Source organism: Asterias rubens, chromosome 15 (assembly GCF_902459465.1).
Source record: "Asterias rubens chromosome 15, eAstRub1.3, whole genome shotgun sequence".
NCBI lineage: Eukaryota > Metazoa > Echinodermata > Asteroidea > Forcipulatida > Asteriidae > Asterias > Asterias rubens.
In genome coordinates, this window is record NC_047076.1 from 3,193,642 (window position 1) to 3,221,114 (window position 27,473).

Genomic DNA, 27,473 nt, shown 5'->3' on the forward strand with positions numbered 1-27,473 from the left:
ACTTCACGTTACTATAGGCTTACAAGGCTAGCGTAGAAATTCGGCGCTTGCACGTAAGCGGGGAATCGCGATCGTAAGCGCAGAATTCGGCGGTAAGCAGAGCCATGAAATTGGGCCCATGTCCTGTATGTACAGAAAGAATGTCTGAGATTCCCAAAGCCAATGAATACACAATGGGCTCTACTATGCCACATATCGAGCTAGCACCAATGAGTTTCACAATAATGTGATATTGATTGTTTGTCTTTCAACGATTGTCTGTTCATCATTGATTCTGTCTATCTCTTATATGTAAACACAATGGTCTTTTCCATGAAGAACTAGGCTAATTACATTCACACATGCATACGATACCAGACCCCTTCGGTTGGCATTCTTTTCTCTGTAAAATAGAATTGACATCCTCAAAACTGTTCCTGTTTTGTTTAAGGATTCCCTTGTTTTAATCGTAGAAAGAAAACAATTCCCCATTGAAAAGCATAACGACGGTGACGATTTCGATGTACAGAAAAAACAAATCGGTTGGTAAACGCCGTAAGAGTTGAGCACCGGACAGACGCCCAAACGCGTATTGCGTCATGCCATTAGACACCCCATACAACAAAATACGTGCACTTGTTTTGCCTATCAATGATAGTGCGCGAGCAATGTGCAGTTGACATGGGTCCAATGGGAAACTTTTGGGTACACATTGGTAAATCCATTGTTTTCCGAAATGTGAGCATTTTTAGAATGACCATAGAGCTTTTCTCTATGGAATGTCGTAAGCAATGTAAATTTACCGTGTAAATTCTGCTACCACCTAGCGATCTAAAGTCTCCAATTCCGGGGAGTGTCTAATTTGTTTCCATTCAACACATAAGCACTGGAACCGCATAATATCATTTGATTACACTATAGTCCTTCTTCGATCTGACAAGTCAATTTGTTTGCGTCATCAACAAACCACAACCAGCCGAATAAAATGGTGTGTCCCCCCCCCCCCTCCTCCTTACCGTATTAAAAACGATTACGTCTCGGATCGCCTATCCTTGGCATCGCGTTACACCGTGCTACGGCTCGACTGTCAGTTTAATCTACTTGACCGATATTCTCCTTCATCGATGTATGTGTTTGCGTGTGTGTGGGGGGGGGGGGGGGGAGATGATTCCCGTGTGGTGAATATTGCGCCCGGGGTCGAACAATTATTTGTTAAGAATCCCTATGGGTCTCGGGAACATCTTAAGAAGAGGACCTCGCGCACTTGTAGCAGATGTGAAGACAAGTTTGTATTGTCAGCACAAGTTGGATTTGAATGAAACACATTTTGGGGGTTATATGAATGTTAGGACTGTGTTTCTCGGGGATATCTTCTTTGAAGATCAGGTACATCGCGCACTTGTAGGAGGATGTAAAAACAGGTTTTTAAAAATCAACTTGTTGTGAATTGTTTGTACCCCGCTCATTACACTTGTGTCGTTGAGCAGCAAGACGCTTTACTGTAATTGCTTCTCTTTATCCGGGGTATAAATGGGTAGCTGGAAGGGTACAGTTTGATATTGTGTATGAAAAAGCCATCGGAGCGCCACGGCAGCTCATGGCTGTATACTCCCCAGGGAGCTGAGAAAGATTAAAGGAATGCTGTTGGCCCAGTGACAAGGGCACTATGTAAAGCGCATTAATTTAATACAGTTGTTGTGAAATTCCCCATACAAACTATAGCTGTTGCTGTTGTTGCAAGCTACAGTGCTTGACATTGTCAACAAGAAGTTTGTTTTAATACAAGTAATTGGTGGTAAAAATTAAAGTTCGGTGATGTAACAATAAACTTCTTAATCAGGCTGGGCGAGGGTCGACCACGCCCCGTAGCTACACGTACCATATTCCCTGTTAATTATGAATAAAACACAACCGGGAGCGTAGCCCGATCTTAGAGCTGCTAAAGGACAAACATAATAAGCACTAAAAAAGAGGTGATCAGAGGTTACCAGCCTAGTTGCCACTTTTATTATTTATCACTTTTTAACTTGTTGTGACCGGTACCCCTACTTAGTATTTTTGTGATTTTGTTTTGTGAGTACTGAAGAAGCTCTATGAAATTGGGACCATATCTAGCTGGAAATTCCGAACACACTTTCAGGTTTCCTTGAAGTTTTGACAGACACCTAAGCTTTTATATTAATATTTGTGTGAACAAAATAATAAATTTTTGAATTCAAAATCTGTAATAAATGTATCTCGTTCTCCATTTAGTTTACAGCGTGCAAGAAGAAACCTCCGACTCTACACTTAGCGTGAAGAGCGCCCCCATCAGTCCGTTGGGCCGAATGGCAACGCGTAACTTCTTCGAGAACAAACTTGGTCTGGCCGAGGACCTCAAATTCATCTCTCGTATGCCCGAACTGTGCGATGTGACGTTCTTAGTTGGGGATAGGCGGGAACCAGTCTGCGCAGTGAGAGCAATTTTGGCGGCAAGGAGCAGGTAATTGTTTTTGTTCAACTTTGCTGTTGTTTTTTTGTTGTTGTTTTTTAGTGAAGGGAACATGAACAATAGTTGGCATGCACGAGCAACGTTTTTGACGAGTATTTTTTTCCATGGGGGTTTAATTTGTTGAAGTACTGTCACTCAGTTTGATCTTTTAAAAACATTTATTTTTATTTTTATAACCTGGTTTATAAAAGAGTGACTTCAAAACATTCAGTATTTCATAATATTGTATGAAACAGACCAAAAACATTGTTATGCAGAATGTATAGGGCAGAGAGAAACAGGCACTTTGAGTTACAAAGTGTCGAAATATTAAAACAAAAATAACAGTCAAAGTTCGGGTCACGTCGGGCTTGAAAATGCTACTCGGCTCTTCAGGTACGAGTACGAGCGAGTTCTGAACCCGTGATGAAAATATCCACATTAGTTTCCTTTTGTCAATGATGAGCGTTTCAGCTACTAAATACCACAAGACGAGTATTTTTTATCAAGGGGTAAAAACCAAAATCCATTCTATGCACACAAATGCCTTTTAAGGGTGGCAAGTGTATATTAAGTGTTTGCCTTATTTGTAAGGTGTATAATCAACCTAAACCATCAACATTGAAAAACAATATAAACAGCTATAGACATTATACGCTTCCCCATGTCCTGTATAGGCTTACAGACGTAGTCTGATACAAGGCTCAGCAGTACTTACTACTTTGAAATAGTACGAGTTTAGATACAAGTTGACTAATGTTACGTAAACGTTGGGTTACATTGACTTGTTGAAGCCACAGAACAACGGTAAATTATCATGTTTAAACACAAACAACTTGGCAACGCACAGCAACATCATAGCGGCAAACTTAAAATTATACACAAACATGTACACGTGTCGTCTGCAAAAGAATTCCTCACCAAAGATGCAGTTTGTTGTACAAGTAAAACGAATGTTTGGAACATTCTTGCAGTACAATAAATGTTACGTAAACATTACGTAACATCGTTGATAAAACCACAGAGAAAAGGTCAATTCTCAATGTTTAAAAATGAACAAAGGCAACGCACGGCAACTTCATTCATAGCGGGCAAATTTAATAAACCTTGACACATAAAGGCAAAAACAACTGCTGCAGTGCATGCCACCGGACCACTTTGGTAGCACAGAGGAATTTTTTACAATTTCCTGCAACCACAAAGAAAAAATGGAAAAGTTCTGTGTCCTGCCACCTCGTTTCCATGCTATGTAAAATAATTAATAACGTTCTTAAATTGAGATAGGTCCAATACCTTTTTGTAAAAATTAGTGAAAAGCGGTGGCAGGATACGGAAAGTTCTCAAAAGATACATTTTGTTGTCTAAATATTAGTATTTTTAAGCTCACCTTTTGTTCCTTTCTTTCAGGGTGTTCCACAAGCTTCTATACACCGGTACAGTCACACCCTCGAGCAGTCCACGACGCCGTGCCAACAGCATGGAGAGCCGCTTCGCTCGGAAGACCGTCTCGTTCCTCACACGGTCGAAAAGTAATGGCGACCCGGACGGTGTCAACAGCGCCTCCAAGTGTCCAAGAACGGTCATTATTGAGGAATTTGAACCGACAGTATTCTACAAGTTGGTGGAGTATTGTCATACGGGCTGTGTGGTTCTGAATGCTGATACAGTCTTAGGTTGGTCTACCCTGAAATAAACTAGTTAAATAAAGACAAAAAGACATTGTGCCCAATTTTATAGAGCTAGCTTAAAATTAAGTAAACACAACAAAACCATGCTTACTAAAGTACTAGACTAACCAGCCGAAATGCCATAATTACATAAACAGTTGCGACTGGTCTCCTAGGCCAAATTTCATGGCCCTGCTTACCACCGAATTCTGCGCTTACGGTCACCATTCTTCGCTAACGTGCAAGCGCCGAATTGTTGCTAGCTGTGTAAAGCAAAGAATACCTATACGTTAGGGTATACGCACGCTCACAAGCCAACATTCCCCTCTAACCCTTGAAATACGCTTAACGAAAGCACAGAGTTCCCTACCGATTCTTTGATTACGGTAAGCAGAGCAATTAAATTGGGCCCCTGCTCATGTTCGCTTAGAGGCAAATTGCTAAGCAATATTGTCTGCTTAAGCAGCTCTATTAATTTGGGTCCTACCAGCCTCGAAGGCTCGTCTGCTACGGTCGACAATACAGTCCATTGACTATTGTTGGCATTTACACCCTTAGTTATTTTTTTTTTTTTAGCAACACTGCTAATTATATTTTCTTGAAATTTTGTAAAAGGGGCTTTCACCCTCAAATAAATTCGCTTAGAAAACTGTCCGTTGATGAAAGACCTTACCTATTTCATACGTTTATTGTATTCTTTATTTGTTTCCATTTTATTTTGTTGGTGATTTGCAGGCCTTATGAACGCGGCAGATCACTACGGCTTAGACGAGTTAAGGCGAGCCTGTATCGAGTACATGCATGTCTGTTTGAACCTGAGCACCGTGTGTCTTCTGCTCTCCTCCGCCGAGAAATACATACAGTACAAGGCAACCAAATCGCTGGTCCAAAGGGTACGAAAACTAAATCACCGTCACTGACGACTCTAACTATTGACGTTGTACTTAAAGCGTTTTACTTCTATTCGGTCCAATGTAAGGCCAGAACCCAATTTCATAGAACTGCTAAGCACAAACATTTGCTTAGCATGAAATGTTAGCCTTGATAAAAACAGGATTTCCCAACCAAATTTCTACGTGATTTTCAAGATAAGCATTCAACAGCTGAATACCAGGAAATGCAACAAAATGGAAATTCAGTTGGTAATCCTGTTTTTATCAAGGAAGAAATTTCATGCTAAGCAAATTATCGTGCTTAGCAGCTCCATGAAATTGGGCCCTGGTCTGCATTGGCGGCCCCGACTATGGCTAACGGCTACACTAAGGACGTCATTTACTTCAATGCATAATGACGGGGCGATCCAGACGTAGCCGTAGCCGTATTCCTAGCCGCCAATTTGGACATGGTGTTGCATGTAATTATGTCCTCTATGCAACACTATCCGGAGGACATTATTGCATATGCAATAATGTCCGCCGGACGGTTTTTCATAATGCCATCGTGTCCGCCCGGACGCTGCTGCATAATGCAATTGTGTCCGCCCGGACACATTTGCATATGCAGTTGTGTCCGCCCCCGTGCAAAACCGTCCTTGCAGTTAATTAAACGCCCTTGGTCGACGGAACACGTTAGCCATTTTTTTTACAACCTAAGTGCATGTCATGAATGACATGGGAAAGTGTTCGGCCGTTCGGGTATTCGCTGCAACCATAAAATACGTGAATATTCATGCTGCATATAATATGTAGGTTCAGTGCATGCACGCTCGCTTATGCGCGCACAAACTTGTACAGTCATGTACATGTCCACCGGACGGTTTTTGCATAGCCCCGGACACGATTGCATATGCAAAAGTGTCCGGAGCGGACAGTATTGCATGGCGGACACAATTGCATCTGAAAACGGCCTTACTGCGAAACTTAGACTGGAAGGAAATACAGTCTGGGTTCTTTCAATTTCATGATATTATAATAAGAACTGACATTGTCAGTGTATACGTGATTCGTGACATTATAACAATGATCACATCATCTTACAGACAATCTCAAGTGAGATTTCTGACGCGATTAACTCAATAAATTATTGAAGAAATGTTTTGTGTTTTAATTTACAGGCGTTGGAGTTTGTGGACGACAACGGTGAAGATGTACTTCGCTTTCCCGCATTTTTAAAACTTCCCCAACACGTGGTCCGTCTCATCTTATCACGTGACGAGCTCCAGGCAGACGAGCTGACCAAGTTCCATGCCGCCCTCGCCTGGAGTACGCTTCATTTCCGGAACACGCCCGGAACGACTCTCAAAGGCGCCATGGCTCCGTTCGTAGACACCATTGCATTCCATCTGATCCCCGCCTCAACACTGATGCAGGAGGTGAAGGATTCGGGTGTTGTACCAGACCAGAAGATCATGACTGCCCTGGCGTTCCAGGCGGATCCGGGGAGCGTTGATGCACGGGCACTCTCTGCGACTCCGAACCGCCTGAGGTTGTCCATGCTCAGTTTGTCCCTCGAAGACCGCTCGGTGATCGAGAACGCGGACACGGACCGGACGGATCTCTCGGACGATGACGAAGGTTCCGACGATTGCATCAACGAGTGTGGCAGTCGAGGCTCGATGGGGTCCCCAACAAGATCACCGGAACTCCGACGGCTCAGCACTGTGGATTCGGACGACGGACTCGGAACAAACAACCGCACAGACCAGACTCTTTTTGAGAACGAGGGACACGATGATTCTGGCCACTATGACAACACCTCAAACACTATTTTCGAGAGTATTCCGGACAATCACGAGTACCACTCAGAGCGCCCTCAGTCGGCGGATGAGTTCTCCGGGTGCACGGCGACGTCACTCAGCAATTTCGACTCGATGTCGATGTCGACAAACTCTGACGTTACCGACAGTAGCAGTGCTGGTGGAAGCTTCGGCAGGGCGGACCAGAAGAATTCCTCTCACTCGACCGGGGTCAAATCACCGATTCCCGGTACCCCACTCTGAAGGAAATCTGCCCGCCCGCTCCTCGGACTTGCCATTATCAGTTTGAGTATCGGTGACAGAATAAATATGTTCTCGACGTTCCCATGAGCGACTTCGAATACAAAATTGATCAAAAGCTGCTCGACAACTACTACATTGTCGACACAAAACCCAGCTGAGCTGTGTGTTTATGACGCTAGGCTAGACGCCGCAAGAAGATCAGCGTTGATCCCCAGCCAAGAAGGGTTGTTTTGTGGTGTTGCTTCTCTGCGCCTCGGAGTATTACGCAAAGCCTGACAGTGCAGTTCTAGTAAGAAAACATCGCTACAGTAGGCTGAACGCATGAGTGTGAAAACAGTCAGATATATTTTACAAGGTGTATTAAATAACATAAACTGCCTTGGATTATTTCAGAGAATTTCTTGTCTGATTCAGTTTGTAATGTTGTGTAGAGAGCTTCTCTCATTGGTCAAAGTACGTCACGTGTATTCTACTCAGGCAACGGTTATTAATATGAGGTCAGTAGTGTCGTTGTAACTGCTTTGTTTGTGAGGTCACTGTCTATACATTGTTCTAATGTAACATGATTTCATATCGCGAAATCGACTTATATGTCAATTGATTTGTGGATATTGATTGTATTGCGATAATCAATGCTGCTGAGGTGAAATTACAGATGGCGAGTGTTCCAACCCTAGTCAATGTGCCTATTTACTTGTCGGGGTTATATACAGGATCGATAATAAGGATGAAATGTTTAATTTGAGTCTGAAAGCTTACTGACTAAATGAAGTTCATGTACAATTTATCTGTGAGATTTTTTTCCTGTGAATTTAAGTCATAGTCGAAAACAAAGTATCTGAAAACCAGAAAAGAAACTTAACAAACGTAACTGATAAGCTGATATTGAATTGAAGACTATCTATTTTATCCTCTACCGAACCTGTATAATACCTTCATTTTAAGGTTTTCAATTCTTAGTTTTATAAATGTAATTATGTTTAATGTTGGTAGGCCTTATTTTGGATTGTTCCTCATCGAAATGTTTTGTATTGTCATTTGATGTGTAATTAAACCTGTCGTTTCAGCTGCTGCTTGATGATGATGATTATTCAAGTATATACATAGTAACGGTGAATGTCAATAACTTTACTAATAAATTATAAGATCGAACGAAAATGTGACCAAGTGATCTTTGCTAAAATTCAGTTGAAATGTCGTCAGTCAATAAGAAACTTGAGTTCACATGATATGAAACAGATATTTTAATTACCAAAAACACACAATAATTTTGAGAACAGTTCTCGTGTGGTTTTCCCCCAAAAAAAATTCTCAAAAGAATATGCAGTGACGTAATCACTTATAAGAAAAACTACGTCATTTTTGGGGGCTCCGTTTTGTATAGCCGCTTTGTTGCAACATAGAGGTAAAACAATGCAATGCCCCGCAAAACTAATCACGCCGTCAACGGCAGAAGTGCAGCTAGTTTAAGATAAAAACCGTGAAGTTGGGCTTTATCTTTTGTTCGATGAAAACGGAAAAAAATAGAAGTGTAAAAAAAAATCAAATTTACATTTTAAATGATAAGCAAAAACATTATAAACAAGTTTAAATGGCATTCCCGTTAAAATTGTTTCCTTAAGTTTCTGTTAAAGTATCTGTCAAGTATCTGTTCATTTGTTAGAACTTCCGTTTATGTGTGATATTTAAATTTGGTTATGAGTTATTGTTCGTATTTAAATGTTCTTCTTTTAATATGATCGAACTGCAGAAGCTGGACAACTTTGTCTTAGTATTGACCTTTCTTTTGCAACGTCACAGCCGTGAGTTTTTGCCTACCCGTTGTACGGGCAGCCTTCACTGCAAACATAAGAAGGCCTAAGTGATGTTGTTTGCATCAATTTTTGCCTACTACCCTAAAACAAATACTTAAAACAAACAAGTTGTTATGATTTATTAATCAAAAAAGGACTTTATGACAAGCAACCTGTAACTTTTCTTTTGCTGTACAGGGCAATCAATAAAAAAAGTGGCGGCCAATAGTGAAATAAAAAAAAGGTCTATGCAGACGAAGCACTTCATGTTTATATGTTCACTAAGTGAACGAAGGATAACTGTTATTTGGGTGATTGAATAGTCAATTTGAAATGTCTAAACTCATATACAATGCAGTCTACCAAAAAATGTCTACCAATGCCCATCGCCTACTATCGGTGATTTGAACACGCGGTGAGAATCACACTTTTACAAAATGTTTTGTTGTTGTTGCTCACTTCTGCTTGGCAAGCAAATTAAGCTAGGCGATCAAAATAGGGTGATGAAGTGAAACAGGGCCCAATAGGAGACTTTGGAACGCTAGGTGGCAGCAGACTTACCGAGTAAATTGCATTGTTTACGTTGTTCTGAGCATGCGCGTATTACCGAGAACAATGGATTTTACCTGGTAAGTCTGCTGCCACCTAGCGTCCCGAAAGTCTCCCATTTCACAGAGCTCCTTAGAGCAGAAATTTGTACTTAAAACATTTTATGCTGAGCAAAAAATAGCAGGACACCAGTCATAACTATAAAATGTGCGATGGTATTTTAACTGGTCGTATTCTGGTAGGCATAATTTTTAGTAATGAGTTATTAATTTAAAGGGAAGGTACACGTTTAGTAATATTGTCAAAGACCAGTCTTCTCACTTGGTGTATTCCAACATCAGCATAAAATAATAAACCTGTAAACATTTGAGCTAAATTGGTCATGGAAGTTGCGAGAAAATGATGAGAGAAAAAACACCCTTGTTGGACGAATTTGTGTGCTTTCAGATATGAATAAAAGTCTTCTGGCTAGAAGTCTTTTATTATTTTAGTGAGAAACGACCTCTTTCTCAAAATCTTCAGAGGAAGCCGTTTCTCACAATGTTGTATACTACCAACAGCTCTCCAATGCTTGTTACCAAGTCAGGTTTTAAGTTAGTATTTGTTTTTAGACCAAACGTGTACCTCTACTTAAACAGATGTAAATCATTCAATAAAATAAAATCGTATGTTTTACCTTCGGATTCAATGTCAGGTAGGCCTACATGTTAACTTGTCAAAAGCCAGGAACTTACAAAATACAACTCTTTTTGAAGTATGAATAATTATACAGCTGTAAATACCTCATCTTTACGCATAATTGTCTTGATGTTGCTATGGTTACGACATCACTGTCAAGTCAGTATTAAAGAAAAATGATTTCATCATTACATGAATAGTAATTATTGTGCTGAGAGAAGAGTTATTACAGAGATGGTTTAAGTGACTTCAGAAATCACAGGACCCCCCCCCCCCATCCACCCCGTGGTCAAAAACCGTGACTTTACTAGTTTTGCACTATTGGTAGTTATGTCAAAGACCAGCCTTCTCACTTGGTCTATCTCAACATATGCATAAAATACCAATCTGTGAAAGTTTCAGCTCGATTGGTTGTCGAAGTGGTCGAACTATGGAAGAAAAAAAACACCCCTGTCACACGAAAATGTATGCTAACAGAATGCTTGACGGGGAGACCTCAAATTTTAAATCTGATGTCTCGAAATCAAGTTCGTGGAAGGTTACTTCTTTCTCGAAAACTACGTTACTTCAAAGGGAGCCGTTTCTCACAATGTTCTATATACTATCAATCTCTCCCCATTACAAAGTAAGGTTTTATGCTAGTAATTATTTTGAGTACTTACCAATAGTGTCCACTGCCTTTAGGACAAAATGCACTCACTCACAATAATAGAACATATTGTAATGCAAGTGAGTGGATCATTGGAGGCGGGGTAGGAACGGAGGGTCTGTATACTTTTGGTATTATGAATTGAAAATGAATGTCAATAAAAACGTACGTGGTAAGAAATACAGCAGCTTTGGAAAATCCATTTTGAGAAATATTTCACTCTTTATATCCCCCCAAATGTGTATCCGAGAAGCGTTTACTTAACCATGGCGTAGAGTTTAGTGAAATCGGCAAACTTTATTTATGTAACCTCACTGTGGCACGAACATCATAAATGACGGCTCACCTACCCTGCACGGCCGTTTCATGCTAAGACGAAAATATTGATCTCTTGCATGAAACAGCCGTTGGTATGCTACTTTGCAATTGTAAGTAAAGCCTTTTTTCACTGTTAGTTGAAATCGATTATATATATCATTCCTCCATGCCTTTACATGCAATTCCAACGTAAAGTCATTTTAAAATCATTACAGAACAATAATTATCTGGCTGATTACCGTAATTTGAAATAACATTATTGCTCATTGTATTAGGTACACACATACCAGCAGAAATTATTCGGATTTTTCTTCTTTTTTTGATTTACGTAACTAGCCATTCATTAAACTATTGATTCTGTGTAACTTGTCGTTTTAAACCCTACCAAGGTCAGACTGTTTTATTTACTGGCAGCCAGGCAAGTACAATGTGTTAAGTATGCTTTTATAACGGGACTCCAGTACACCTTTTATTAAGACAGACCATAGAGTAAGTGACCGAAGGGACAGACATGACAGACAAACATCAGCAAACATGGCGGACATTGGTGTATAACCCATCGAGCTCTGTATCTGTCGAATACTGCGACAAATTTCTCACGGAATATATATATGTTGCAGATGTGGTGTGGCAAGTAGACAACAATTAGTGGTGAGCTCCACTTAGGATTTTGTTTTTATATTTGTATCTAGCCTAGTCTTGAATGAGTCTATTGGTGGTGCTTCTCTTAATTATACATACTGGTAGGCGGTTCCATTCACCGGGGGTTCTTGAGACAAAGGACAATTTGCAACAGTCCTTATTTTGGTTGAAAAGTGGGTCAACGAGATTGATGGTGATTTACTAGTGAGAGTTTTGATTTCCCTGTGGTTTGTTGAATTGATAGTGGTCAGTTTCGATAGCCATTTTATGGTGGACTGTTAATCTGTTCCTGGCTGATGGTGCACTGCTCATGCTTATTCATTCACACATTTCTTTTATTTTTACCACACACAAAGAAAAGTGATGTAATTTACATTTTTATATAAAATTAAATAAAACATAAGTAAAATAGGATTTTTTGTGAGGATGGAGGTCTCCAAGAAGCATCAGCTTGTCGAGTAGAGACCCCACTCACGCAATAACAAAACAAAGAATAAAAAAAAACAATATGAAAACAACTAAATTACAACGTAGATATTGGCATAGCTAGTATATTTAATAGTAAACTCGAGGTTGGAATAAAGTCTGCTTATAAATAATACTTGCTCTCAACATGCTATTGAAATCATATTTATAATATAATATATGCCATATCGATTATAGGCAACACACCACCAGACGTTATTGAACCAATGTTGAAGATCTTCGCTCCTGATTTGGCGTGAGAGAAGATTGTGAGCTAGGTATATATAATCTCGCACAATCTCGTGTTATCACACGCGAGTATTATGGATGAAGACCAGTCAGAAGCTATCCCACTAAAGGCACAGAAGCCGCTCTCCTACCATAAAGCTTGCCCAGATGACCCTCCCGCTTGCACCCAGTTTCTCAAGGTAAGTTGGTTAAATTTTGTTGGAAACCTTCTGAAACATACAACCTCTTTTTTACAATTTTTTTTACAAAAAAAGTATATAATTTTGAGAAATTTAAAAAGTAAATTATATTTCATAACGACTAATTATTACTCTAGCTTGTAGGGGAAGACGCCGTAGGTGCAGTTAGAAAACTTCTTGAGGAAGACCCAAGCATTGATACCAGTGTGAAAGATGAACTTGGAAGACCGGCAATGGTCATTGCCATTGATCAAGATAACTACGGTAGGTTACGTCTTCTATTTTAGTGTAGGGTGTCAGGTGCGACCTGTGGGTGCTCATTTGGGGTTTCCCCTATATATAGGCTTGGAAAGCATGCGCTTTTTATAGGTTTTCCCGGCCAGTTAAACACAATAACCCAATCCTGGCTCACTAATTTTTGTTTGAAAATGAATGCTCCGTTGAATCAGCACTCAACAGAATAAAGGAGTAATTCAATGTCAGCCTGTGTATCCTTCCCTTGGTCAAGTAAGATCATTCAATTTCAGTAGGCCGCAAGTCTCATTCAATTTCGTAAAAGCCATCAGCAAGAGCTGGCCAACCATTCAATTTCATTATCGAGCCAAACATTTCCAAATGTTTGCATTCGATTTAAAATGATATGGTATTTGCTCTCTGATTTTTGGCTGCCATTAAAGGCAGATCCTTTTGAGTGGAAACTCATTTCTACACTAGATTTGGCGTTATCTCCAAGTTTAGGCGACTAGGAAAGCATGTGCTTATTATATACACCGGATAGGTCAGAACTTAAAGATACTATGGACACCTTTAGTAATTGTCAAAGACCAGTCTTCTCACTTGGTGCACCTCAACATATTATGCATAAAATGACAAACCTGTGAAAATTGGAGCTCAATTGGTCGCCGAAGTTGCGAGATAATAATGAAAGAAAAACCACCCTTGTCACACGAAGTTGTGTGTTTTCAAATGCTTGATTTCGAGACCTCAAAATCTAATTCTGAGGTGTCGAAATCAAATTCGTGGAAAATTACTTCTTTCTCGAAAACTACGTTACTTCAAAGAGAGCCGTTTCTCACACTGTCTTATTACTGTCCACAACTCCCCATACTCGTTACCATGTAAGGTTTTATGTGTATAATTATTTTGACCAATAGTGTCCACTGCTTCATTCCACTAATAAATCAAAATGATTTTTTCCCACAACACTTTGAACAAATCCCACCAATTTGGCGGGAATGACAAAGCAACAACTATGTTGGCTTAAATAACAATGTTTGTCAGGAATTGTATGTGTCCTTCAAGTCATGAAAAAGTACCTGTGAATATAGATCAAAACATCCTGGTAGTTCATTTGGCACTACAGCATGATGTGACTACGTGACCGATTATGAGTCATAATATTTTGTTAAGGACCTCTCGATTTTAACAGCATATCTCAGCTGACCTTTTTCCAGCTGAGTAGGTTTTGCTGTACAATATACTGGTTGGTAGCTGGCTTACGGCTTTGTTTTAAACACTATTTGTAATTGTTAAAGATTAGTCTTCACAGTTGGTGTATCTCAACATATGCATAACATAACAAACCTGTGAAAATTTGAGCTCAATCGGTCGTCGAAGTTGCGAGTTAATAATGAATTTAAAAGGGAAAAAAACCTCCGTCACACGAGTGTGCTTTCTGATGCTTGATTTCGAGACCTCAAGTTCCAAACATGAGGTCTCGAAATCAAATTCGTGGAAAATTAACGATTAACAATGGTTTGTACTATCAACCTCTCCCCATTACTTGTAATCAAGAAAGGTCTTATGATGATAATTATTTTGAGTAATTACCAATAGTGTCCACTGCCTTTAAATATTAGGTTTGATTTGGGACACCATGCATACAATTATTATCTCAAATGCGTATGTGCGGTTTAAAGGCACTGGACACTGTTTTAATTACTCAAAACAATTGTTTAGCATAACAACTTACTTGGTAACAATCAATGGAGAGCTGTTGATAAAGACATTGTGAGAAACAGCTCCCTCTGAAGTAAAGTAGTTTTTGACAAATGTGTTTCTCACTCAAATAATAATAAAATACTTCATGGCCGAAGCCCCTTTTAGGCATCTGAAAGCAAACAAATTAAGTAAAACAACAGTGTTTTTTCGGGGTTTATTTTGGTGCAAATGCGATGACTAATGAGTACACATTTTCACAGGTTGGTTATTTAATGCGTACGTTGAGATACACTAAAACGAGCATCTGCACTGGTGTCCAGTGCCTTTAGGTATCGCTGTGGTTGAGCCATAACTATCAGAGAATAATTTGTTTCTTCTTCTGATTGATGGATTTATTGACTTCTTATGTTAATGAATGTAAAGCCGCATCCCGGTATTGCGGCTAATGCTATGGCTGTTCCTAAGGGTGTTGCTAAGGACGTCCTATATCTCAACGCCTGGTGACGCGGAAATCTAGCGGTAGCCGTAGCTGAAGTCACCAATTCGGACACAGCCTGAATCTCATCGCAATTTTGTTTTAATTTGGTCAGATATGATCCAGTGCCTGTGTGAGTTGACCCTTGACCCCGAGGATGCATTACTCCATGCTATTGAGACGCACAGTACTCATGCGATAGACACAATGTGTGATCACCTACCACCTGATGTAAGTAGATCAACTCTAGGGAAACTTTTTGTCGAAAACAGTCAGTGGTAGATTTTAAACCAATTTTTGGTATAATTTGCTTTGGGGAAGTTACACTTTGGTGTGGTAATGGCAGTATATAGACCTAGCCCTATATAGGACTCTGTCACTGTAGTACAAAACGAAAGTGTAAGGCCGCCAGGGCTATATATAGACCCAACGGGGTGAGATGGACATATTGTGCCCGAGTACAATATCGACGTCTGCTGCCACCTAGCGTCCCCTAAAAATTATCAAGCATTTGAACTTTCCCTTTTGAATAATGTATTTTGTTTTTTCAATGGAATAAATCATTTGAGAAAACTGTCAGAAAAAAAATACCGATACCACTTTGAAACTATTTTACAACTTCTGCAACATGTTATATTCTGTAAACCTTCTCTACAGACCAAACTAGAGGTTCTTAATCGATATCCGAAGACCCATAGATGGCCAGTGACGACGGTTCCACTACTTCTAGCAGCGCGACTAGAAAACAACGTCTCAATAGTTAAGGTACAGCTAATTAATATAATAAATATTGAATGTTTTTTTTAGCAAACACGAAGTTAGACTGGGCCCCTGTCTTTATCCGCAAGGATAAAGACAGGTACCAGCTATTCAGATCCAGTGATTCCATTGGGTATAATGATAACATTGGATAAATGCCGTGACTGAAAGCTACAGTAGCTGGGTTTGTTTTGATTGGTCTGACTCACCTCGATTGGCCAATCAAAACACATTATGGAAAGCTTACTTTCGGTCGTCCGCGCGTGTGTCCACGTGTGTGGTAGTATGTATACAGTACATGCATGGTGGATACGGTACTTGCTTGGAATGTTGGTGTAGAATGTGTGTGTATCTCTATGAGAGGTCAAAGGTCAAACCACACGTCGGTGTTTGGCCGGTCCCTGGCGTTATTCACGAGCCTCGAAGAATGACGTCAGACGTTCACGCTAACACGAAGTGGGCTTACTTTGATTTTAATGGGAAATTTTGCGAACGCTAGGTGGCGGCAGATTTACCAGGAAAATGTCCATTGTTTAGGTCTACGTAGTTCTCTATGCAGCCATGTGCTCATTACGAGAACAGTCGTTTTACCTGCTGCCGCCTAGCGTCCCAAAAGTCATGATTGTACACTTACACGCACACACAAACATTACGCAAGATGCATTAGACGACCGAAAATGTAGCTGACAAACATCACTTCGGACCAATCAAAACACAGATATGGAAAGCTGACGTCACTACACGTTTATCCAATGAAATCGCTGTTCCCAATAAAATCAATGGGTTTGTAAACCCAAGTCTTTATCCAGCCAGGGGACCAGTCTACCCATTATTCCTCCTTTCATGTCCACGAATGATGCAATTTACCCACTTTTTAACCAGACGTTGATCAAACACGGCGCAGTGATACCGCCACTAGAAGAACTACGTCAGCGAGTCTCTAAAGATAGCTATGGGAACTTCCTGGCGTCAATCCATTGGTACGAGGCAAACAGCGACAACGCCTACATCGTTATCACTTCTACGGACCCGGTGAAAAGGATCTTTGAATTGGGTAAAAGTCTTGAGCAGCTTCAGAACTCCTTCCATGTAAGAATTCCTTGATAAAACATCAGGTGTTTTTTTCCGATTGAAAGGATTTTGAAGCCTGGTAGGACAAAAACTTGCTTAGCACAGAATAGTACGGTCCATCAGAAATAGGTTACCAGCCAAAATTACGTAAAGTTTGCATTGTTATGGCTAGTGCCTTACTCAATTTTTGCTTAGCAAAGAAATTTGTCAAGCGGTATTTTCCTCTTATTACAGCTTCATATGGGCCCTTTGCGTTTGCATTTATGGAGTTATTTTGTTGCCTCACCCATCTGCTTTCACAAGAGCCGGCAGCAAGCTAGCGTGCCTTTTACTTTGCTAATGGTTGGCAGTGTTTATGAAATAGAAACACTCCCTTTTCGAAGACTATATTTTAGTTAAATGGTGCACTCATTGAGAACTCGAAGAAATCATTTGCACTTCCAAAAATAATGGGGTCAATAATAGGTGTAGACATTCTTTGGTTTCAAGTACCCATTAAGTTGAGCTTAAAGAACAAGCCACAAGTTTCACGAATCAAAACGCAATGCTCACCAGTAAACAATTAATTTCAAAGAACACAACCAAACCAGAAAAAAATGAAAAGACATTTTGGTTTCAAGTACAATGTATACATTAAGTTAAATTTACAACATTCCACAAGCTTCATAAATGCAATGCAATGCAATGCTGGCCAGCAAGGAAACAGCAATAGAACAGAACACAAATCAGGCAAACAAACAAAATAAAAACAAACAACAAATCAACGTTTTTCAAATCAATACAACAAAACCAAATCAGACCCAAAAAAAACCCCCAATAAATCAACGTTTCTTAAACAACAGACAAACAAACAACTAAAAACCAACAATAACTCAACGTTTTTGGTGATTGTTTCACAATTTCAAGGTGCCACGATCAAAACAACTATGTGAGAACATTGGAGCTAAGCTTTCAGCTCTGAGCGTCAGGATGTTGAACTTGACCCGAGATGATAAGGAGGTCGACTTGCTCCTGAATGGTGGAGGGAAAAACACACCTCATCCCTCCGTGCCACTTAGAATACAGCAAGCTATCGATGTGGGCTTCAAAGAAGTAAGACTTCGCTTGAAGATAAAACTAGGACCTCGTGTATTTGTGGTAGAGTGATTTACAATCTAAATTTAGTTCTGGTGGCTCAACCATAATTGTTACTGCGTTTGATATTAAATTGTCTTTGTATTAAACATTAGCAGACAGTGGCACATACTCCAAAGATGGTGGGATTTTTCCAGGATTGCTTAACTGCTGACAAACTGGGGAATAATTAGGAATTAAAGCAATTTAAAGCACCAACAAAATAACTACATTTCATTGTCAGTTGAAATTTATAATAAAAAACACCTTTAAACTAATTCATCAATATCTGCAAGGTGTGGGGAAGTTTAATGACCTGAAGCGTTAGGATCTCCACCCATTTAGAAAGAATGTGGTGTTAAATAGACCAAATTCAATTTGCCGAATGGCGGCAGATATACGTACAGGGCATTGTCACAGGGCATTGTCACAATCAACGAACGTGCATGCTACCGAAGTACTTTGATAGCACAAGAATAATTTTTCAAACATTGTCGCACGATTCACCTGGAACACCTAGCGCAAGATAAGCAAGAAGAAATGAAAACTCGTGGTGCTAACGTCATACGGGATATGGTGCTAATGTCATACGGGATATGGTGCAAGATTGGTGTTGCTTGTAAATATTGTCTGTAACATGTCCCTAACAGTTAAAGAGTTATCCTTTAACTACCCCAAAAAAACTTTAACCGTTTGCATTATCCCTTGTGCAGTTTGTGAGCCACCCGAGTTGCCAGGATTACATGGTATCCCAATGGCAGCTCTCGTCACCGTACCACGATCATCTCAACGGAGGGCCGTGGGTTAAGACCGCTCTGCTCCATGTCTTCATGGTGACTTTCTTCTTCATTCCGTGTCTCGTCTACACCTTCATCCCGATTGACAATGTCCGTCTTCAGATGAAGAGACCGTAAGTATCCTTCTATTCCTTGTTTCAAGGAGGTAGACCCTGAACTCCTTGGATATAATTCTGGGTCCTATTCCATATATCCACTTTACAGTCATGTGTCATACTATCCAGTGCACAAAAAGGAACCAGGCTGTTTTCCCTGCCCTCCACGGTTTGGGAATGATGTGTTTGGGGGAAATCAAGATGTCCATAGCTTGACAAAGTTCCATAGCTGATTCTGAACCAAATGTCTTTGGATACGGTTATGGTAGCTGTTGTCTACAAAATTATAGTGTTGATGACTTTTTCGGCGTTACGGGCGTAGCCACTACGGAAGCCGTTCATATATAGTGCACTTCCCAACTGTCACTTTTCCGATGTGAAGCATTTGCTCTCCTAGCCTGAAACTCTGACGTCAGACTTCGAGGCTGGTGAATTTTACGCCAGAGAGTGGCCTCAAGCATACTGCTTTAGGTCAACCCCCGTCCATAATCACCTTTATGCAGATGACCGAAAGTGCAGCGGCTAAACATTGGACCAATCAAAACGCAGATATGCAAAGCTTACGTCACTGCACGGTTATCCAATCAGTCTACAACAAGCACTCCTCGCTCAGTGTTTTTATAATCATTTTTACAATCGTTTAGGTTTGTTCGATTCATGCTGACCCTGTCGTCGAGGTTGTACTTTCTATTCCTCCTCGTTATCTCGACACTGGAGCCCATGCAGTATGCGACTGATGTCATCCCCCCGGATGCTAGCGAACTGAACGGCCAATTCACACGACTACTCAACTACAAAACCAAGAGTTGGGATGCGTGCATGATTCTTATCATTACTTGGATCATAGGTGGGTATACAACCAATCAAGTTTCAGAAAATATCCTGTGTTTATGTCTTCTTGCGTGTACTTTTTCTTCCAACAGTCACTGGTGATGAGAAACAGAAGTAAATCTTCCCAAGCTTAAAGGGGCACGTTGCCCTCAAATCTCACGAAGTTTTACCCGTTTTGAGGTGTTCCTCATCCTTAATCGTATCTGTTCTTGCAATAAAACACTTTTAATGTGTTATGATGAGTGATCATGGTGGTAAAAAAAAACTTCCTCTGGCCGCAATATTTGTCCCCGCGAAATGTATGCATGCAAATCAAAAACGGGTTGTGAACACGCCCCTTTTGTGTAAAGCCACACGTCAGTTGTTAACAACTCTTAATCTTTCCTCCACACCTTTCGAAAAAAAAAAATCCGAGCTCGCATTTATAGAATGCCACCAGTTGAAAGGGGGACCAATTGACTAATTTTGTATTCCTAAAATTTGAAATGTTGAAATATTTGTTTTTCTTCTAATTTTCAGGAATGACTGTCGCAAAGGTGCAACATATATGGACCGTTGGGATACAGTACTACGCGACGAAACAACCCTGGAGCCTTCTTGAAGTGACTCAGCTCATCTTGTACTGGATATACATAGCACTCAATATCGTGGCTTACGTAAAGGTAAGTTACGTCAGGAAACGCTTGGTGGCAGCAGACTTTACTTTGTTTTCGAAATTGTGCGCATGCTCAGAATAATACATGTGTCCCAACTAGCGCTTGACTTTAATGCATTATTACAATGTGTTGATAATTTAAAAAAAAAAAGAGTCTTTTATAAAGAAAGGCGGACTTTGTTCGATTTCCTCTTGCACACTACATTTTTATTTTAAACTAAATGATTTGATATGGTAAAATGTGTTCATAATATAATTTGATGACGTCACTCACGAACACCTTGTTTTAGTAGTTGACAAGAACTAAATGTCTTGTTTTAACTTTTATTTTGTTCCCATTGTTTCAGAATATGCAGGAGACTGTAACAACACCAAGGTAAGTTGTGAGAGGGATGTTGTGAGAGGAATTTCGTTTAATTGTGTGATTGGTGTTAGTGTTTTTTTATAATATATTTATAGACGATATGACCTGTGATGACGTCACATGTTTACAAAAGAGCCACCAAGCCGACTTCCTAAAGGCATGCACGATGCGTGCACATCGCAATAAAAGAAAACCAAAACGACTTATATTGTATGGAGGTTGCACTGTCTAATTCTTATCAACTTTTGATTTTATGATGAAATGGGGCACATCAGAAACTTGTCCAGCTTTTTCGTTTAAAACTCTTGGATTTATGTGGAAATTATGACCAAAAAAATGTCAACTATCCCATATGACTATACTGCAGTGTCTTGCCTACCGGAAAACCCAAAGAATGTGCAAGGTCACACTTTAATATTGTAAACGGTCACATGATCTATATAAAGCAAAACAAGTTCCCATAGTGGCGAGTAGATAAAACTGAACTGCAAACCAAATTAAAATTGATACCCCGCCATATAAATACCTCAAGTCCAATGTTATATATATCTATTGTTGAGTTGGTTCGTCAGTTGTTAAAACACTTAATAAGTTTGCTATTTGTTATTATTATTATTATTATTATTATTATTTTTTACCCAGACACGGATGTTTGTTAGCACTGTATACTCAGTACTTTCCCGAGTATTGTGAAAAAATATCATGTGTGCTATTCTTCATTTTCGAGTCAACAGACTATACATTGCAACTAATTATCAAACAAAATAACAAATGCATTGTTTTTCCTTCAAGTAGCAAACTGTTAAGGGAGACCGTTCAAGATGAAGAGATGGTAAACACTTCAAGTCAAATGGAACTACCATATCTTGGTAAGATATACCGGGGTTGATTTTTTTGGTTTCCAAGCTACCAACATCCTTCTGTGAAATTCCTCGATGACAATGAAATGCATTGTTAAAAAAAATCGAAGACTATTGTGTGGCCCTTAAATGTCCAGTATAGTGACATTGTAATACAACCCTCACATTTGTAAATATTGCAGTGCATTACTTTTCATATACCGAGGGATAAACGAACTGATAGCTAACAATCCAACGGGCATCCAGGGCCCAATTTCATACAGCTGCTAAGCACAAAACTTTGCTCAGCATGAAATTTGTAACGTGATAAAAACAGGACTACCAACCAAAATTCCATGTGATTTTCAGGATAAGCAAACAACAGCAGAATACCTGTTACAAGCAATATGCAACACATGGAAATTTGGTTGGTAATCCTGTTTTTTTTTTTTCAAGGAAGACATCTCATGCTAAGAAATTTGTGTGCTTAGCAGCTCTTTGAAATTAGGCCCAGATTGTCCAGATTGGCGACCCGTACAAACTTGCAGACCCATACAAATTTGCACGGATGGGATCAGATATGTCAAACATTAGTATTACTATGTGTGTACAAGTCAATGTGGTAATACCTTCAAGACAGCGGACCAGTTTATGTTTTAAAAAATCCAGCGGATAAACCACCTTGCCCTGGTCACTCAAACCTGAAACTATGTTTCTCCAGGGCGCATGCTCTAGAAGTAAGAAAAATGGGACGAAAACTAAATTCATAGCAACTTTGTATTACTACTATATTATAGTAATACAAACATGCTAACTGGCATGAAGTGTAATTACTTAAGGATAATTAAACTACGTTTTTTTTTTAAATAAATTTATTCAGTGGATAAATATGTTATCCTGTTATCCACCCTGGCAAATCCACCTGGCGTTTAATACAACTGTCGTTGTATATTCTAGATACAGCACAGTACGGCATGCAGATAGGCAATACTCGCTTCGAGTGGAACCAACACGAGCCCCTCCTCATAGCAGAAATCGCCTTCTCTGTCGCTAACGTCCTGACCTTCCTCCACCTTCTTCACTGCCTCCTGGTTGTGGAGTCCCTTGGACCTCTTCTCGTCTCCATTAAAGGCATGATGGTAGACGTCTGTAAGTTCCTCGTCATCTTCATCTTTGTCTTGGTGTCGTTCGCCATCGGGTTGACCCAGCTGTACCGGACGTTTGAGGCCCTGGATAAGGAGTTGTGCGAGGCATTAGAGAAGAAGGAGGATTGTCCGGAAACTCCGTTTCTATCGTAAGTTTTCCCCGCCCCATCGATGATAAGGGCCCAGCTTTTGAGCAGGAAATTATGCTTGGCAAGTTTGTCTGCTGCGCAAAACAAAAGTGGGGGAGCAGCTACAAATATTGTACATTACTAGGAATTGTACTCCCCCATGGGAAATTATTAACATAGGCTTCATTCAAAAGAGGGCGAAATCAGAAGAAATGTTTTGCACAGTTGGCTCTATGGTTGAGCATAATATCCGTTGGACAGAATCTTCTGCCACACTTGTGTCCAAGGTTTGTCCCCTGGAATGCTGTCCCCTTTAAGGAGGTGCGTTTTAAAGGGGATGCTATCAGAATAAGTTAACACAGTTATGGGTGAACAAAGTCTCCTTGCCGATATAATTAGAGTCTCCTCCCATACTGCCCGAAAGACTAGTCTTGGTTCCAAGACGCTCCAGCTGTATCGGCACGAAATGTATAGTCGCTACAAACTTCTATCACCCCAAGAACCACTCGCCACGAGATGGCGCTATCATTCCAATAACCGATATGACACCAAGAACCGCTTTCACATTAGACTTGACTCAAGTCCCAACTTCAGAGTCGTTAATTTTCAGTCCCTTCGTCTAACGTAACAAAACGTGGGATCCCAACCTGTGCCGCATAAGTTCACGTACCCCGTCAAGTCTCATTCTCGGAACCACAATAGCCACATTTTGTTTTCTAGTTGGCATCTTTCGCATGAGAACGGGACGTGAATCAAGTGAACTATAACATGAGCTCCTGTGACTACAGACGACTTATATAAACAAAAATCCATCTTGTCTTGTCTTGTTATTCTCTTTTCAGATTTTCGAATTCGATGTGGTCTCTCTTCTGGTCGTTATTCAACCCGATTGAACTCCAGAACCTGACCGTGGATGAGGACCTGTTCTTTACTGGCCTCGTGGGGGCGTCACTCTACGCTACGTTTATGTTGCTGTGTGTTGTTGTACTTCTCAATGCCCTCATAGCAATGATGAGTAATACATATACGAGAGTTGAGGTACGTTATCCATACACAATGCCTTAGCATAAAACATCAGATCGGGCTCACAAGGTTATTCAGTCCCCCCCCCCACTTCCTAAAACTAACTCAGGTAAACGAAAACTTTCTGCTCGTTTGGTCAACTCATTCAACCAACTCCCCCTTACACTAAAAAATCCATTGCCATGCACTGTAGCAAGTTTTAAAGTTCAATAAAAAAAAATTGAGTTTTTAATATATGGGGCTTGTGGTGTTTTTCCAGGCTGGACCAGAATTTTTATCTTCGTCTCTATTGTATATTTTGCGTGTTGTAAAGTTTGTTGTGCTGTCATGGTATATCCGTTTTTCTATTTTTAATATTAATTAATGTTTTTATAAATATATTTTTATATTTTAATGTGTATGTAGTTGCTGGGCACCTCTGAAAAATAGTGTTTCACTGAGAGGTTTCCTCAGGGTAAATACGAAATAAATAAAATAAAAAAAGACATGATTTAGTATAGTACTAACTTGGGACAAGTCCTAGGAGATTTTAAAAACTTAAGGTCAGTCCTAGGACGAGTAAACTCGTACTCGTCATAACCCGATATAAGACTCACTCGATTTCACTCTTTGAGAAATCCACCCCTGGTCTACAGCTTCAATGATTTCATTGGATAAACGTGCTGTGACGTAAACTTTTCATATCTGTGTTAAGATTTGCCTGAGGTGATGTAGATTTGTGGACGTTAAATGTCTGTCGCGGTGATAGCGAAATGGCTCTCACGCAACGAACTATCTGCGCAAGACTACTCAAGAGTTTCTAGGGACCGTAGTTGTGAGAGCAGTAGTCTCGCACAGGGATCGGCCCTTTCGCGAGATAGTTGTGGGGAGCCGACTCGCTATCACCGCGACAGTGACATGTCAACGACTTGCCATTCATGTCCAATGTGATGATGATCCGATCGTATTGTGTAATACATGATATATTTTATTGATTTTTCTTTGTAGGAAAACTCAGATGTGGAATGGAAAGTTGCCCGTACGAAGCTGATGAGTGAATACATGTCATTACGCGTGACTGTCCCTCCTCCATTTAATCTGATCCCGAGTGTTAAATCAATCACGAGATTCACTCGGTATGTCCGTCGTAAATGCAGCCAAAGTGACTCGGCTCAGGTGAGCAACTCCAATTAGACCCTTGTTTTTCCCAGTTGAAAAGCCCAGAGCAAGCTAAACAGATATCCTAGACTGAATATCATTGATATACTAGACTGAATAACATTGATATCCTAGGCTGAATAACATTGATATCCTAGACTGAATATCATTGATATCCTAGACTGAATATCATCGATATCCTAGACTGAATATCATTGATATCCTAGACTGACCATCATTGATATCCTAGACTGAATATCATTGATATCCTAGGCTGAATATCATCGATATCCTAGACTGAATATCATTGATATCCTAGACTGACCATCATTGATATCCTAGACTGAATATCATTGATATCCTAGGCTGAACATCATTGATATAATAGACTGAATATCAATGATATCCTAGACTGAATATCAATGATGTCATAGACTGAATATCATCGATATCCTACGCTGAATATCATTGATATCCTAGGCTGAACATCATTGATATAATAGACTGAATATCAATGATATCCTAGACTGAATATCAATGATGTCATAGACTGAATATCATTGATATACTAGACTGAATACAAGTGAAATCCTAGACTGACCATCATTGATATCCTAGACTGAATATCAATGATATCCTAGACTGAATATCATTGATATTCTAGACTGAATAGCATTGATATCCTAGACTGACTATCATTGATATACAAGACTGAATATCATTGATATCATAGACTGGACTATTGCACATTAAGAATAGGGGTAATTTCGAGGGTTGGTGTTTGTTGTTGTAATAGGTAGAGGGAAAAGACAACCTCATAACCATAGTACAGCAACTAAGCCCCGCCCCCCACTCCTACAGGACTCGCAAGTTATTTATCCATTATGTCCCAGTTGAAATAACCAGAGCGAGCTGAATAGCATTGGTAACCAAGACTGCACCACTCGACATTATCTACGAGGGGGAATTTCACAGGGTTGTGGGTTATGGTTTTTGTTTAGGGCCGTCTCCACAAGTTATAATTTCCCCCAGTTGCAAAGCCCATCAGCGATGAAGCCAAGGGGGACTGGGTGGGAATTAAGTTGCCCTACAAATCCCAGTGCCCCTTCCCCCTAAAGAGGAACACGTGGTCACTGCCAATCATCGGCAACATCCTAGATTATCCGCTGGTCAAAATGTCCCTATAAGGCATTTCGATAATAAGACAATGATGAAAGTTTATGTGGATCGGGAGATTTTTTAGTGAAGTCAAACGTCACGTACCTCCGTTTACTACTTTCTATTTACTGTTTTTCACCTAAGGCGAACCATGCAGGCCAGCCGCTGAGCGACACAGACGATGATTACATGGTAAGAATGCGAGCATTTATGATAACTATAGCTGCGGTTTTTTTTTATGTAGTTATGTTCACCAAGTTGTCTACAAGGAAAGTGTGTAAACATTCGTTTATAGTTTTTTTCGATCTGTCAAGCGCATTAATATCTTCAATTAACAATCCGTTCCATCTCCTTCAACCCAAAGGAGTTAAGTCGTGATCTTGCCGAGCGCTGTCGAAGAAAGTGCAAGATGGAGGAAGTGACGGAGGCCCATCAGAGCAAGAGACAACAAGACATGGACCTTCTTAAAAAAGCTGTGGAAAATATGAGGTTTGTTTGTTTGTCTGTCTGTTTGTTTTATTTTTGTTTTTTTCAAATTGGACAACAACAAAAGTTCATGAATATTGATTAAAGGTGCATACATAAAGTTATAAAACTAAATTAATTACAAATGGAGATTGCAACCATGCAGCGGAGGTGAAACCCTCTTGTACCGAGCACCAAAACTGCTGTAAAATTCTGCACCGGTTACAAACAAAAATTACACTTGTCATTTAATGACAAGTGTAATCTGAAATAAGTTATTGTAACCCTAAGGTAAAGATATGAACTGAAGAAATTGTCAAGTGTCTGATCCATGTTTCCATTTTACATACCACTGGGCACGTTTCCTAAACACGTTTTTTTTCTTAATTTCGAAGATGAAGTCTGGCGCTTGAGTCATCAAAGTGGGTCAATAGAAACGCTTTCTTCAAAAGACGATCAGGGCATACTGATCGAAACGTCGAGTTGAAACCAACGGTTCTTTTCAGAACCACCCCAACTCATTAAATATAGATATTACACGGTGTTACCGCAAACCTTTCTATATAGAAACGTTATTGCTTCCATGCTGCTATAAAGATGGCTTCGCAAGGAGTGTGTAGCAAATAAGTACACGTTTATGAACCGTTACGATTAAAGTCAAATTAAGCGTTATACAAAATAGGCATGTTATCACCAAAGCACTTGCTTTTATATGCTCAGCTCACTGATTCAATGACCTACTTTTGATTGTTTATTTATTTGTTTGTTTTTGTTGTTTTCCAGTCAAGAAATGAAAGAACTACGTCAGCAAATACAGCAAAGTTCGGCAGAGAAGAACAACGTAAAGTAACCGACTGGCTCATAAATGGAAATAGTGTGCTTGAAATTGTTTCAAAATGTG

General features: G+C 39.9%; 2 protein-coding genes across 2 annotated transcripts in view; both read left to right on the top strand.

Moving 5' to 3' along the window:
- Nucleotides 1-9,443, top strand: part of LOC117300075 — a 32,506-nt gene extending 23,063 nt beyond the window's left edge. The window contains exons 2-5 of the mRNA XM_033783754.1: nucleotides 2,233-2,461; nucleotides 3,857-4,122; nucleotides 4,852-5,009; nucleotides 6,170-9,443. Of these exons, the coding sequence (XP_033639645.1) occupies nucleotides 2,233-2,461; nucleotides 3,857-4,122; nucleotides 4,852-5,009; nucleotides 6,170-7,054 (1,538 nt within the window). The 3' untranslated portion in view covers nucleotides 7,055-9,443. The remainder of the gene's footprint in view (nucleotides 1-2,232; nucleotides 2,462-3,856; nucleotides 4,123-4,851; nucleotides 5,010-6,169) is intronic.
- A 2,998-nt stretch (nucleotides 9,444-12,441) lies between these two features.
- LOC117300210 (transient receptor potential-gamma protein-like) lies at nucleotides 12,442-27,429 on the top strand. The gene is made up of 17 exons (XM_033783937.1): nucleotides 12,442-12,576; nucleotides 12,714-12,840; nucleotides 15,108-15,223; nucleotides 15,650-15,757; nucleotides 16,634-16,840; nucleotides 17,729-17,914; nucleotides 18,649-18,845; nucleotides 19,472-19,674; nucleotides 20,178-20,320; nucleotides 20,661-20,689; nucleotides 21,473-21,546; nucleotides 22,474-22,810; nucleotides 23,632-23,827; nucleotides 24,800-24,967; nucleotides 26,252-26,299; nucleotides 26,472-26,596; nucleotides 27,356-27,429. The coding sequence occupies exons 1-17, from the start codon at nucleotides 12,472-12,474 to the stop codon at nucleotides 27,420-27,422; spliced, it is 2,436 nt and encodes an 811-aa protein (XP_033639828.1). The 5' UTR covers nucleotides 12,442-12,471; the 3' UTR covers nucleotides 27,423-27,429.
- The last annotated feature ends 44 nt before the right edge of the window (nucleotides 27,430-27,473 follow it).

What these genes read in the sequence shown, in the direction of transcription:
- LOC117300210 (XM_033783937.1), top strand. Translation starts at nt 12,472, where the DNA reads ATGGATGAAGACCAGTCAGAAGCTATCCCACTAAAGGCACAGAAGCCG. An exon ending in TCGATGTGGGCTTCAAAGAA is followed by an intron (nt 17,915 to 18,648) that starts GTAAGACTTCGC and finishes TCCCTTGTGCAG; the next exon opens with TTTGTGAGCCACCCGAGTTG. An exon ending in ATATCGTGGCTTACGTAAAG is followed by an intron (nt 20,321 to 20,660) that starts GTAAGTTACGTC and finishes CCATTGTTTCAG; the next exon opens with AATATGCAGGAGACTGTAAC.